This window comes from Pelophylax lessonae, assembly GCF_965119305.1.
Source record: "Pelophylax lessonae genome assembly, chromosome: 3".
In the NCBI taxonomy this organism is placed as follows: Eukaryota; Metazoa; Chordata; class Amphibia; order Anura; family Ranidae; genus Pelophylax; species Pelophylax lessonae.
The window spans coordinates 543,392,740-543,407,224 of NC_138770.1; the positions used below are offsets into that span (position 1 = coordinate 543,392,740).

At 43.3% G+C, this 14,485-nt stretch overlaps 1 protein-coding gene across 1 annotated transcript in view; it reads right to left on the bottom strand.

The window, feature by feature from the left end:
* Positions 1-14,485, bottom strand: part of LOC309551844 (pecanex-like protein 2) — a 256,799-nt gene that overhangs the window by 1,070 nt on the left and 241,244 nt on the right. Inside the window, exon 33 of the mRNA XM_082252546.1 lies at positions 5,893-6,305. Coding sequence (XP_082108672.1) covers positions 5,893-6,305 — 413 coding nt within the window. The remainder of the gene's footprint in view (positions 1-5,892; positions 6,306-14,485) is intronic.

Here is a 14,485-nt window from a genome sequence, read left to right on the forward strand (position 1 = left end):
AACTTTCAGATAGCTTCAAGCAGCTTTGTTGGAGCCATTTTAAAGCCTTTAGGCTACATTTGCACTTTACGTGCATCCAGTAGCGATCACTGCAGGTGACGCTGGCGCTGCGATAGCCACGGATAGCTGTGGCCACCACCAACCTGTCTTTGAAGTATGAAGGGCTTGGCAGCCACAGCTAGCTGCTCATAGGTGGCCAAACAAACTGAAGGAATCAGGAGATTCCTGCCTCTGTCATTCAAAGCAGAGCTAGTCGCCCGTGCAAATGTAGCCTTAAAGTGTAACTCCAACCAAGACCTATTAAATTTTGGATAGGTTGGGGAAGAGTTAGAACTTTTGTTGCATTTTTATTGATACAAGGGTAAAAAAATGCTTTTTGGTTCTGCACAGTCATACCATATCGAATATGAAAAATAGAAGAGTGATGATGATGATGATCCAATATAAACAACATAAATTCTTCTAATGTATCAATTCTGTTGCAAGAAAAATTAAGTAATTATCTGCTTATACTAAGATAGCATTTAAACATAAATACACAAATTAGAGCCGGTTCACACTACTCCAACTTGGGACGCAACTTGTGTGCCCTCAAGTCGCCCCAAGTCTCTTGTCATTACAAATTCAATGTAAATGAATGAGAGGCGTCTTAATATGCACTACTGAAGTCGCTCCGACTTCAGAAAAGGTTCCTGTACTACTTCAAGGCGACCTCTATCCGACTTGTGCACATAGACTTCAATAGGAGTCGCCTCTAAGTTGGATCCTTATCTATTTTCAAGCGACTGTGATCAGACTTTCCAGGAAGAAGAAAAAGATTACCCAGGCATTCCCCACAGACAAAGTTGCCTATCATCTAAGTCTCTTCAAAGTCTCTTCAAAGTCGCGCTAAAGTCGGCGCTAAAAAGTCGCTCCTTCATGGGGCGACTTTGAGTCGGAGTAGTGTGAACCGGCTCTTAGGGAAATGCTATGAAACATGAATAAATTTTTTCAAGCATATAATGCGAAGGGTGATTCGAAAAGAATAATAATTGTAATAGTAAGTTAATAAATAAAAGATTAGTATGTAATAAGATATTAAGCCCAGCTGTGTTTGCTATGCAGTAACTACCGTACATTGCTCTGATGCTTGTAAACAAAAGCGTCAGGTTCAAAAAGTTAAAGTGTTTTTTACCCCAACATTTCACATTCCTGACATGTGTCTGTTGTACCATGTACTTGTGTTAAAAAGTTTTCTGTTCTCTTTGTATTCTTTCGTTTGTGTGAAATCCCTGATTTTCCTGCCCTTCTCCCTGCTTTCCCATTTCAAACTGACCACATTAGACATGTGAGCACATCCTTCTCACTGTGGTCAGTTTTCTGGCTAAGAAAATTCTGAGGGATAAAACATATCAGGAGAGACTTCATGAACTTACCATGTGAAAGAAAAGAGCAGAAAGGGGGAACATGATTGAAACCTTTAAATACATCTTGGGAGTAAAATAGGTTCATTTTCAATATGAAGCCAAGGTCAAGACGTTGAGGCCATGATCTCAAACTAGCAGGAAGTAGGTTCAAAACTAATCTCGGAAAGTATTATTTTACCAATAGGTTAATTGATGCTTGGAATAAACTTCCTGTCAGAGAATGCCTATTAGACATTTGGCTCGCAGAGATGCTCATGCACATGAAACTACTAGTAGAATACTAACCAGGCACACGCATGCGCACAGGAATGTACACAGTGCATGTTGGGGCCAGACGGGCTTTTTAACCATTTCCGCCGGGAGGACCTCCATGGACACCCTCCTGTTTTAGTGGTTATACCGGAATAATACCTATACCTACAGGCATCATTCCGGTATTTATCTCTTAAGCCGGTGTTTGTCCTTCTGACAGAAGTGATCTGAATGGCTAATTAGCCACTCGATCACTACTGCGGGTGGTTGAATGGGGTCTCCTCCACGGCCGCCTCTCCTGGGCTCTTCGGTCCAATTGTGCGGAGCAATGTGGCTGGTGGTGATGGCTGCCCTGAACAGAGAGCGAGAGGAATTGACTTCATTCATCTCTCTCTGTAACCCTGGAAACTGGGAGTGACGAGTATGCCATCACTTCCTGTTCATTAAGAGACCCATGCTATCACAAAGGATGTTGTTCATCCCTTGTGATAGCAATAAAGTTTAAAACGCCTCCATCCCACCGTGCTAACGCGCAAGTGGGAATGCATAATTCTAGCACCAGACCTCCTGTGTAACTCCAAACGGGTAACCTGTAAAGGCATTTAAAGCCTCGCCTATGGAGAATTTTAAGCCGCCATTCCACAGGCAGATGCAATTTTAAAGTGTGACGTGTTAGGTATCTTTTTACTGGAAGTACCATCTTCTTTATCACATTACATTATATAAAAAAAAAAATGCACTAACTTTAGTGTTTTGTTGTTTTTTTTTTTAATTCATGAAAGTTTTTTTCTTTTTCTCAAAAACATTGCGTTTGAAAAAACTCTGGACAAATACCGTGTGACATAAAAAATTGCAACACCCACCATTTTATTAGGGCCTCTGCTAAAAACAAAATATATAGTGTTTAGGGGTTCTAAGTAACTTTTTAGCAAAAAAAGAATAAATGTAGATTTTACATGTAGGAGCAAATTGTCAGAATTGGCCCAAAGTGGTTAGGGATGCTTTTGCTCATGCTTAAAGCGGAGCTCCATCCAAAAGAAGCTGTGCTTGTTGTTTGCACCACCCCGCCACATTTGGCACTTTTTGGGAGGGAGGGGGGTGCAGATTTCTGTCACAACCAGGTACCCTTTTCTATTTCTGTGTAAGATCACCACGCAATCACGGCGATCTATAAAATTTCCAGCCCCTCCATCTTCCCCCCACTGCCATCTGGGAGACACACAGGGCCATTTAGAAAGTGCAGCGTGACTCATGCATGCGTAGCAGGAAACAGTCTGTGAAGCCACAAGGCTTCACTTCCTGTTTCCCTTAGTGAAGATGCCGGCAAATCGGCTAGGGGTGCTGACATCGTGGGATACCTGGACAGGTAAGTGTGCTTATATTAAAATTCAGCAGCTAGAGTATTTGTAGCTGCTGACTTTTAATTTTTTTTTTTTTTTTTTTACAGGCTGGAACTCCACTTGTTGCTGACAAAGTGCTGACTGATCTTTCAGCTGTTCCCTGCATCCTTTGTTCTTCCTGTGTGTTTCCCTCATTGCTGACTTGGCTTGCCCCTGACCTGATCTTGGATCCTGCTTCTGATTTGTCGCTTCATTACTGATCCCTGGTCTGTTCCTGACTTCAGCTCTGCTTATAATTCGGTACCTCGATGCCCGCCTGTTTATAACCCTGGCTATTCCTGTGGGCACGCTACTACCTCCGATCCTGGCTGTCCTTCCTTCTCGAGTGCTTGGCTGGCTGTCCACTGCACCTGCTTTGCATTTCGCTGAGAGTTCTGACAAGCCACACATCCCAAAGCTGAAGCACAAGTGGAGTGCCCCTTTAATCTCGGCTGGTTTCCTAGGGTCAGCTACCATTTTGGTCCTGATTGTCCACCTGCTTCCTAGGATCTACTACTCCAGCTGCAAGTTCTCCTATCAACACCTGCTGGCACTCGTGTTCCTCCTGTCTCTCGGTACCTTCTGTTCCACTCTCAGTGGGGCCAGGGCTGGAGAGATAAGAGAGGCCAACCTCGTCATATCAGTATCCAATCAGGTACCTGACACTTTCCAGTCAGTCAACAGTAAATGGATTCAAACATGCGTGGAAAAAACATAGATCTATACTAAAACAAAAAAGTAAAACAAAATAAAATACATATACATTTTAAAAAATGGGACTGACTCGGTGGATCACTTGGTCTTTTTTTCTGCTGTCACTCTTCTATGTTTCTATGTAATAGAAACTTCTTTTCAGACAGATTTTATCGCTTTTGGCCCCATAGACTTCCATGGGAGCACCAGAAAAATTACGCACTAACCTGCCTTTCACCTTGCCTTTCAATGCTCTCCTCCCTCACCCCAGCCTCTCCCTTTTTTTTTCTACCTCTCTCCTTTCTCTCTTCTCTTTTCTTCTAGACTCTCTCAGCTCCCTCTACTTTGGTTACTGCATGCCCTGTGTTTTGCATATGCCTTTTCAGGGCCTGTTGCTGCCCCTCGCCAGAGGCCCAACACCATACAGGCCATAATCTGTCTGATGAGGAGCACACACTCCAATTGCTTGTTTTTGGTGGTACGGTAGTGAATTTTGGACCTTGCTGTCCCACTTCTATACTGTTATAACTCTTGGTACCCTATATAGTGTTTTGATGCTATATTTAAAAAATGCTCCCTGTATTGCAAATTTTACATGCATAGCTATGACTTGTGATCCGCCTTAACTCTTTATATTTTATACATTGTACAACCGTTTTGTATGTTATATAAACCTCAATAAATACAATTGAAACAGCAAAATTACGCTCTCACATACTGAAACTGTATGGGGCCAAAAATGTGCAGTCTTGCTCCAATCAATCTCCTGTATGGCACATCACTACTAAAATGTTTAAAAAAGCATAAAAAAACACCATGCTATGCTCAAGTGTGAATGTTGACACAGAGAGCAGGAGCTCTGGGAAAGTGGGGCATGGGGAGTTGTGCTGCTGAGAGACAATCTGTCAGGAACTAAATCACTTGCTGTTCGCACTTTGGTCCTCATACCTAAAATGCGTAATTCTGGTGTCCACCAGCAGGTGCCTCCCAGCATCCAGCAGGTCCTAGGAATTAGTATGGACCCAATGCAAGTTGTTGGAAGGGTATTTAGGCTTTCCTCTAGCTTTCCACAATGCCTCTATTTTTGCCTGTATGCCCATCTGCTCAATAGCTGTGACCTGTAGCCCAGAATCTGCCTGCTTGTATCTGGCCCATGTATCTTCTTCCTATTCTGGCTCATTCCTGACCTGCTATGCCTTGCTCCTCAGCCTGATTTTGCTCTACCCTATGTATCTTGCTTTCTGTACATAACCCAGTTAGTTTAGGCAGGTGGTCGTTACACTGAATCCAACAGCCCCATATATTCAGCAAAAAGACATCCCCACATATTCTGAGACAGCCCAGTCCAGCAAGTAGACATCCTAATATATTCAGCAAAGAGATGGCACAGTCCAGCAGAGACATCCCCATATATTCAGGAAAGAGACATCTCCATATAGCAAAGAAACAGCTCCATCCAGCAAAGAGATAGCTTAATCCAACAAAGAAACAGTAACAGCCCAATCCAACAAAGAGAAAGTCACAGCGCAGGCCCATATCCAGCAGCATTATCAATCAATTTACCAAAAATGTGATGCCTAACCACTCGTCTCCAGTCCGCAGTGAGCAGTCAGTGAGGCAGTCTACACACAGCACAGCTCTTCCACATGGCTAAGCTGCGACTGGCGCCCAAATCAGCATCGCGTCTGCAGGGAGAGGTGGAATTCAGATGATATCACTCCGCCTTCCCCTCTCTTAGGATGCAGCCAGAACTAAGTAAGCTTCATCAGCTCACTCTGCAGCCACCCTGCTAAAGCAATAGTGTACAGAGAGTACTTCTCACTCACTGTCTCTGGCGGAGGTGCTGGAACACCAATCCAGCACATTCCGCCAGAAAAAAAGCCTGGCTGTTACTATACAGTAAGTTAACAACTCGCTGGTTTGGGGGCCTGGGTCCGTACCAGTGAGTTGCACTTGCTACTAAACAGCAGCAATAATTTGTTGGTTGGGGCTCCCTACATGTGTATGGGTTGTCCCCCCCTGATGGTGGCCCTGCTTCCAATTACTAAACAGAGTAGTGGGGGAGTGAAGGAAAGCTGAGCATGTCCTCCTGGGGAAAAACAAAGCAAAACTTTGCTTTAAGATTAAAGTTTAAGAAATCTCTTTAAAATATCTTAACTTACCTCCGTTTGATTTCCAGTTTTAGAAAGTGGACATACTACAATGTTTACACTGCCAGAGGATAGAGTGTCTGCTGTATTGTCTCCGTCAGCAGCTGACAGACCTGACAAAACAAGAGCACTAGAAAAGCCTTTCTTTCCAAACAAAAGGCTTAATGTTGAATTTGTGGATGACGTGTAACCTGATTGTTGCAGATCTTGGGTTTGTTCATTTATATTTTTATTTGCATGAGAATAGGGAGAGAGAGTGCAATTTGGTACACAATGTTGACTTGAAGATCGTCTTTTGGTAAGTTTGTAACCATCTGTCGCATCACAACACGTATGGCGTTTTTCCTTGTTTGCCCCGGAATGAGCAGAAATCTGGTTTAAAGAAGAATGGGTATGTGCTGATTTGCTCTTCAATTTCCTTTTACCTGGAAAAGAGAAAAGATGTATACACAAATATATATTTCTATTTAAAAAAGACAAAATATATATGGCCAAAGGAACCATAGGTACATTGGTACTATGAAAAGAAACAAAGGAACCGCACTCTTACATCATAAAATACATATCACCATAGTGAATAAACAATAGTGGATAGACAAATAAATAAATACATCTTCATTTAGGTGATAGAAATGACATATAAATTGTGAAGTTCATATATAATCCCACACGTAAAAGTGGTCAGATGTATACAAGCACGTAACGTAAGGACGTCAGACATAGACTGACAAAACCGCGTTAGGAAAATATAGGAACCTGATAGGTTGTAAACTTGCGCAAATCAATACCCAAAAAACAAATAAACTACAATAAAGAGCTGCATGTTGTAAAGTGCAAAAAACACCTATAACGTTAAAAGAAACAAAGGAACTGCGCATTTACATCATAAAATACATATCACCATAGTGAATAAACAATAGTGAATAGACAAATAAATAAATACATATATGTATATAAATAGCGTATTTAAAACTCCAGTTTGCCATACAGAGTCTCTGTCACAGAACCCCCTCCCCCCCCCCCCCACACACGTCAGTAAGCATGAGGCATACATTTAACCCCTTGATCACCAACAGCCCTTCCCTGCCAGTGTCATTATTACAGTAATAGTGCATATTTTTAGCACTGATTACTGTAGTAATGTCACTGGTCCCCCCAAAAGTGTCAAAAATGTCAGTTAGGGGTCCGATCTGTCCGCCGCAATGTCGCAGTCCCGCAAAAAAATTGCAGATCGCCGCCATAACTAGTAAAATAACAAACAAAAAAAAAAAAACAATAAAAATTACAAATCTTTCCCTTAGTTAGTAAACGCGATAACCAATCAAAATACACTTATTGCAATTTAATATGTAGCAGAAAACAAATTGGCCTAAAAATGTTAAAAAAGTTTTAAAAGATTTTTTAATTTTTTGGGGGAATGTTATATAGCAGAATGTGAAAATATTGTTTTTTTTTTTTTTTTTTTTTTCAAAATTGTCACTCTTTCTTTCAAAATTAAAAATTGCACAGGTGATCAAATACCATCAAAAGAAAGCCCCATTTGTGGAAAAAAAAGGACGTAAATGTAATTTGGGTACAGCGTCGCACGACTGCGCAATTGTCCGTTAAAATAACGCAGTGCCGAATCGCAAAATATGGCCTTGTCAGGAAGGGGGTAAAATCTTCTGGTCTTAAAGTGGATAAAAACACGCTCATTGAGAATTTTTTTTGTCAAAGACATGTAGCTAAATATATTTTGGCCTAAATATATGACAAAAATTGAATATATTGGATATTTTTTAACTGTCAAAGCAGAAAATGTAAATTTTTCACAAAATTTTTGCTCTCTTTTTATTAATATCGCAAAGAATAAAAAGCGCAGAGGTGATCAAATACCACCAAAAGAAAGCTCTTACTGTGGGAAAAAAAAGGACGAAATTTAGTTGGGGTACAGCATTGCATGACCGCGCAATTGTCAGTTAAAGTTGCGCAGTGCCAAGTTGAAAAAATTGGCCTGGTCATTGAGCAGCCAAATCTTCCGGGTCTAAAGTGGTTAAAGTGGAATTTTCCATCAACAAGAATTAACCATTTATAATTTTAATTATTCCTTAAAATGGTTATAAAGCCAAAATATTTTTTTTACCTAAATGCATTTCCTGCATTAAGGTAAAAAAATGTCCTACTACCTATATCGCCCTTTTACTTCCCTAAAAACGTACCTGAGTCCTATCTTGATCTGTGCCCATCTGCAGTGGCACTGGTCTGTGTTCCTCTCCTCACAAGACACAGAGGAGTCAATCAAATCCTGTGAGGAAGGAGCCTTAGATTCAGCAGAGCCGTGCTGTATGTGTCTAAGGATGCACATAGCCCATCAATGATGAGCCCGCACATTTGCCTCCATAGCAATTGGTTTACTATGGGGCAGATGCAGAAGAGGAGGAGCAAACAGCGCTGGTGGGAGACTCCAGAAAAAGAGGTTCAGGGCAGCTCTGTGTTAATATACCATGTTTATTATTTTAAAAAAATTGTACCTTTAGAATCTCTTTAAAATAAATCTAAAGCCCTACATTTTTTTTTTTTCTTCTGAATAGAATATAGTAACGTTAAAATTCCTGTGTTTTACTCCTTTTATGGAAAGTATAAATTTTGTCTACCAAAATCAGTTCAATAAATTACAAATAATAAATGGTTACTGTGCAGTCTCTGCTCCGCTCTCCCACTCTTTTTCCAATGGCTTTGACTGACAGTAGCCAGAGCCAATAACTCTTGCTGCAGTCTCTGAGCCTATAAGGAAAAAGAGAGAGAGAGAGCAGCTCTGCTCCTCTCGGGCACAGCACTAGCTCAAGATCGGGCTTAGATAAGTATTTTGGGGAGTTGAGGAAGCTGAACATGAAAGGGCTTTTACCTTAATGCAGAGAATGCATTAAAGGAGTTGTAAAGTCAGAAGGTTTTTATCTTAATGCATTCCATGCATTAAGATAAAAAAACCTTCTTTGTGTAGCAGCCTCCCGAGCCCCCCCCAATACTTACCATCTCTCTCCAACAATGTCCACGAGTCCCTCAGCCATCCATGACTCTCCCTCCTGATTGGCTGAGACACAGCCGCAGCGCCATTGGCCCCCTCGGCTGTCAATTAAAGTGAGTTAGCCAATCAGGAGAGAGAGGGGGCGGGGCTGAACAGAAGCTCTGTGTCTGAATAGACACTCCGAGCTGCAGCTCGGCTCAGGTGCCCCCATAGCAAGGTGCTTGCTGTGGGGGCACTCAACAGGAGGGAAAGGCCAGGAGCACCAATGGGGGACCCAAGAAGAGAAGGGTCCAGGCTGCTCTGTGCAAAACCAATGCACAGGGGAGGTAAATATAACATGTTATTTATTTATTTATTTATTTTTAAACAAGACTTTACAATCACTTTTAGGTAAAATAAAAACCATAGGCTTTACAACCACTTTAACTTTTACTAAAATGTGAACATGGGAACTAAGAAAAACGGCCTACTGACACAGCGGGGTTGATCTACTAAAACTGGAGAGTGCAAAATCTGGTGAAGCTCTGCATAGAAACCAGCTTCTAGGTTTTTCCCAATGTATACAAAAGAACCATAATTAAAAAGAAATAGACTAGACTCGCAGTGGACATGGTTTATAAGGCTAGATTTACACTCCTGCATTTTTTGCAGGTGCATTTGCATGGGCATAGCAGCTCATTTATTTGAATAGGCTGCTTTGCCTGTTAGAAAATCAGGGATAAAGTCCCCAACCTTTTTTTTCAAAACACACTTGGAGGGCAGCCGCATGCAACATCATGGGGATTTCCACAGCAGAAACGCATTGCATTTTCAGATGCATGGAGATGGCTTACCATGCAGAGCTTATTGCTAATGTTCATATAAAAGAACCTCTGGGTAGCAGTGACCATAAAATTATTTCATTTAGGCCTCGTGCACACTGACCGTTTTAAAAAAGCCAGTAGTGTTAGCTGTAAAAAGCCGAAGCTGTAGAATGAGTTTTGCAGCATATTCGCAGTAGTGTTTTTCAGCGTTTTATAGCTTTAGTGTTTTTTAGCTTTTTCTAAGCAAAACTATACTCCCACAAAAGCTTATGGCTGAGAAATGCTGATAAACGCCAAATAGCTGCAATTTTTGGCATTTTTAGCTTTTCTCAGGGTTACAGCTTTTTTACAGCTGAAAAACTCCTCTTAAATCCACTAGCTCTGGGTTTTTTTTACAGCCAGAAAACGACATAGGATAACACGCTTGGGAGTTTACTGGCTGCAGAAATAAGCGTCTGAAGCCAAAAACAGTAGCTGTAAAAACGTCCAGTGTGCATGAGGCCATAATGTTATCTGTAAACAACAAGCACATACTGGAAAGATAAAAACACTTAACATTAAGAGAGCAAGTTTTCCAAGGATGAGGCCAGCTCTCCAAGACCTGGGAGGAAATATTAGCATCGATGAACACACAACAGGAATGGGAGTTCCTCAAAAAACACTGTATGTGAACTCACTGCAAAATATATTCCAATGGGCAATATGTTTAAAAGGCTAAAAATGAAACCTATGTGGCTCACAGCCAAAGTTAAAAAAGCTATAAATAATGAGAAAGGAGCTTTTTAAACATTTAAAAATGAAGGAACACTATCATCATTTTAATGTTACAAAGAATATAACAGAATATGTAAAAAGGGAATCAAAGCTGCAAAAATTCAAAACGAATGACAGATTGCAAAAAGATAGTAGGACAATTCCCCAAAAATTCTTCAAATATATTAATAGTAAAAAGGTCAGGTGTGAGCATGTAGACTCTTTACAAAATAATCTAGAAAGGGTGACTGGAGACAAAGAGAAGGCAAATGTATTAAAAACCTTCTTCGGCTCTGTGTATACAAAGAAGCATGGGGGAGGTCATGTCCACAATGGGGATATTGACACAGACCCAAATGATTCACAATGGCTCACAATTGATATAATCCAGAAATATTTATACAGAATAAAGGTGAATAAAGCTCCTGGACCAGATGGCATACACCCACGGATCATAAAAGAATTGAGCTCTGCCATTTCAGAGACATTATTTCTCATTTTTAGGGACTCGTAATGACTGGAATAGTACCACTGGATTGGTGTAAGGCCAATGTGGTGCCTATGCTTAAAAAGGGATCAAAGTCTTTACCAAGTAACTAAAGACCTGTTAGTTGAACTTCTATAGCTGTGAAGATACTGGAGAGTTTAATAAAAAAACACATAGCTGAGTTCTTGCTGGAAAAAGTAACAGACAGCATGGATTCATTAAAGACAGAAGTTGTCAGACAAATCTGATTTCTTTTTATGAGGAAGTAAGTAAAACCTTAGACAAAGGAATGGCTGTGGATGTAGTAAACTTGGTTTTTGAAAAAGCGTTTGAAACAGTTCCCCACACAGGGCTAATGTGTAAGGTAAAGTCTTCAGGCTTGGAAAAATCAGTTTGTAAATGGATAGAAAACTGGCTAAAAGACTGTATTCACTGAGTAGTGGTTAATGATTCTTACTCTGAATGGTCTAAGGTTATCAGTGGTGTACCCCAAGGTTTAGTGTTGGGAACCTTACTTGAAAAGAGGAGATTAGGGGGGGGGGGGGGGTTTGAACAACATGTACAACATAAGTGGTCCATATAGTAAATTTGGTGTAGAGTAAGGTCATCACAGAGGACAAGGGGGCACTCTTTACATCTGGAGGAAAATAGATTTATTCTCCAAATACAGAAAGGTTTTTTCCTGACAGACTCCATGGCAGCATACGTATCGGGTTTGGCCCCGCCTCCAAACCTACCCATAGGACCTCACTCCCATAAATCTTTGCTCCTGTTCAGCACACGTGTTCTTTTTTTGTCCTCCAAAGGATTACCTGATATCCTACCTGAAGATGGATTCCGGGTGATGGATGGCTCTACCTGTCGGGTATGGAGCTCTCCAATAAGCCCCAGCTGCTGCGGGGTATGGAGGAGGGGCGAAGATGTAGCAGCCTTGGCCAAAAAGCCCAGCTGCTGCGGGTGGCCGGTACCCTTGAAAGAGATAAGTCCGGTGTGCATCCATCCCTGGTGGTCTGCGGTTCGTGAGTACACTCCATGGCAGCTATGTTATATGCTTATATTTGCCTTTGTTTATATGTTTTTTCTCTTACCTGGTCTTTCCTGCCTTCCCTGGTGGCTAGTGGTCCGGGGCCGGTCAGCGGTTCACTTCCTGACCGGCCGCCGGTGCGGTGCGCTACTGCGCATGTGCGGCGCCTCCAGAACGAGGCTTGGTTCTCGCGCGTGCGCAGTAAGAGCGCGGCGCATGCGCAGTGAGTTGGCGTCGGCGGCGAGCGCTGATGACGTCACCAGGCGCCATATTTAAACCCCAGAACTGTCAGCAGTGTTGTGTTTATACACACTGCTGATACTGGGTGTTCCATACTCCGCATCTGATCGGTTTTTGGACGCCTGCTGTTCGTTGCCGCTCTGCCTGCTAACCTCTGGTTCTTGGTGAGTACTGGCCCCAGTTTGGGAGCCCCCCCCCCCCTCCCCCCCCCCTCCTCTTTTGCTGGTTTTCTGACATTGCTGTCCGGCTCATTCTTGTAGGTCAGCATCAGAATGGAAGCTACTTTGCCCTCCGGTGGTCAGCCCGCCCCTAACAGGTATTTGGGGCTTCTTAGTGGGGCTGTGGGTTATAGGGGGTGGGGGTAGGAACTCAAGTGTTCCTAGCTTCCTGTCTGTTTTTTCTGTTTTTTCTCTTGTTCACAGCCCTCCTCGTTCAGAGACTAGGCACTCTTCTCAAAGAAGTGAAAGACGCTCAAGCTCTCGCCACCGGCACTCTACAGGAAAGTCCCGTTCGGGCTCACATCATCAAAAATCATCTACTTCAGCCAGCCACGCACGGAGACCTGACAAAGCAGGTTGCAGAGGCTGTGGCGCTAGTGTCCCGGAGAGGAAGCTTTTCTGTGATAGATGTTTCTCCCAGGCTGCGGGAGAAAGGGATACTTCCGATCAGCGCATTGAGGCTTTGGTCAAGAGAGTGGTTAAGGACTCTTTGGCAGAGTTGGGTGTCAGTCGTTCTCAAGACACTGCAACGGCTTCCCCAAGCCCCTCCCCTGTAGCACTACAGGTACAGGAAGATTTCGAGTCAGCCCACACAAGCCATCAGTCGATGCTCTTGTCAGGTAGCGACTCTGAAGATGAGGATCCCTGCTTGGGTTTTGAATATACCTTGGTGCCTTCCCTGGTTAAAGCGGTCAGAGAGACCTTAAATTGGGAGGAGTCAGCTGTTCCCCCTCCCAAGCAGAAGAAGTACTTTAAACAGCTCAATAAGGAGCGTGTTAATTTTCCCTTCCTGGGAGAGTTGGGTGAAATCATCTTGGAGGAGTGGAAAAAGGTGGAACGAAAGAATTCCTTAGTATCCAAGATGGCTAAACTTTACCCCTTCAAAGAGGATGATGTGAAACATCTTGAGTCCCCTCCCCTAGTTGACGCAGCAGTCATGAGACTGGTCAAGCACGTGACCCTTCCCTTAGAGGATACGGTCTCATTTAAAGACCCGTTGGACCGAAGGATGGACTCTGATTTGAAGAGAATCTACCTTACAGCAGGTATGGCCTGTAAGCCAGTCCTGGCTTTGGCTGCTCTATCCAAGGCCATGGAGTCTTGGGCTGATGTGGTAGACGAATCGGTCAGATCGGTTTCGGAGGAGGTGGCCAGAAGCGCTCCAATCCAGGAGCTTAGGCTGGGCGCGTCGTTCCTCGGGGAGGCTTCCATAGACTTGATCCGTCTGTTGGCAAGAGTTATGCTGTCCTCGGTCACAGCTAAGAGAGCTCTTTGGCTCCGCCCTTGGGTGGCGGATCCGGCATCAAAGCAAGTTTGGTGCCGTATTCCCTTTGAGGGGTCCTCCCTTTTCGGGAATAAACTGGACGAGGCCATAACCCGGGCTACAGGCGGTAAGTCTGGGTTTCTTCCCCAGGATCGGCGCCAGTTCAACGTCAAGAAAGGACAGCCTACCAGAAAATTTGTGCCTGACCGGGCCAGGGAAGCTCGTTCTTATAGACCTGGTCGGGAGTTCAACCGGAACTGGAGATCCAGACAGTCTTCCAGGAAGACGACAAAGAATGTCTCCTCTGGGGACCGCGAGCCCACTAAGTCCTTTTGAAGGTGGGCCCGCTCAGACATGTCGGGTGGGTGCACGTCTACGCTCCTTCCGACATGTCTGGGCGGCTTCGATTCAGGACCCCTGGGCCGTCAGGACGGTGTCTTCAGGCCACAAGTGGGTCTTCAAGGAGAGGCCAGGCTCAAGGTTCCTGCCTACTGCCATACCATGTCTAGAAGAAAGGCGTCAGATTTTGTTTTCTTACGTCGAAGCTCTCATTGCTCAAGGGGCTGTCATCTCCGTTCCAGAGTCAGAGCGAGGCCAAGGAATATATTCTCCGCTCTTTCTGGTCCAAAAGAAGAACGGATCATGGAGACCAGTAATAGATTTGACCTTCTTGAACAAATTCATAAAAAAAGAAAGGTTCAAAATGGAGACCCTGTTGTCCATACAGCAGTCAGTCCAGCCGGCAGATTGGATGGTGTCCATCGACTTGAAAGACGCCTACTTTCATGTCCCTGTGGACGAAGATTTTCAAA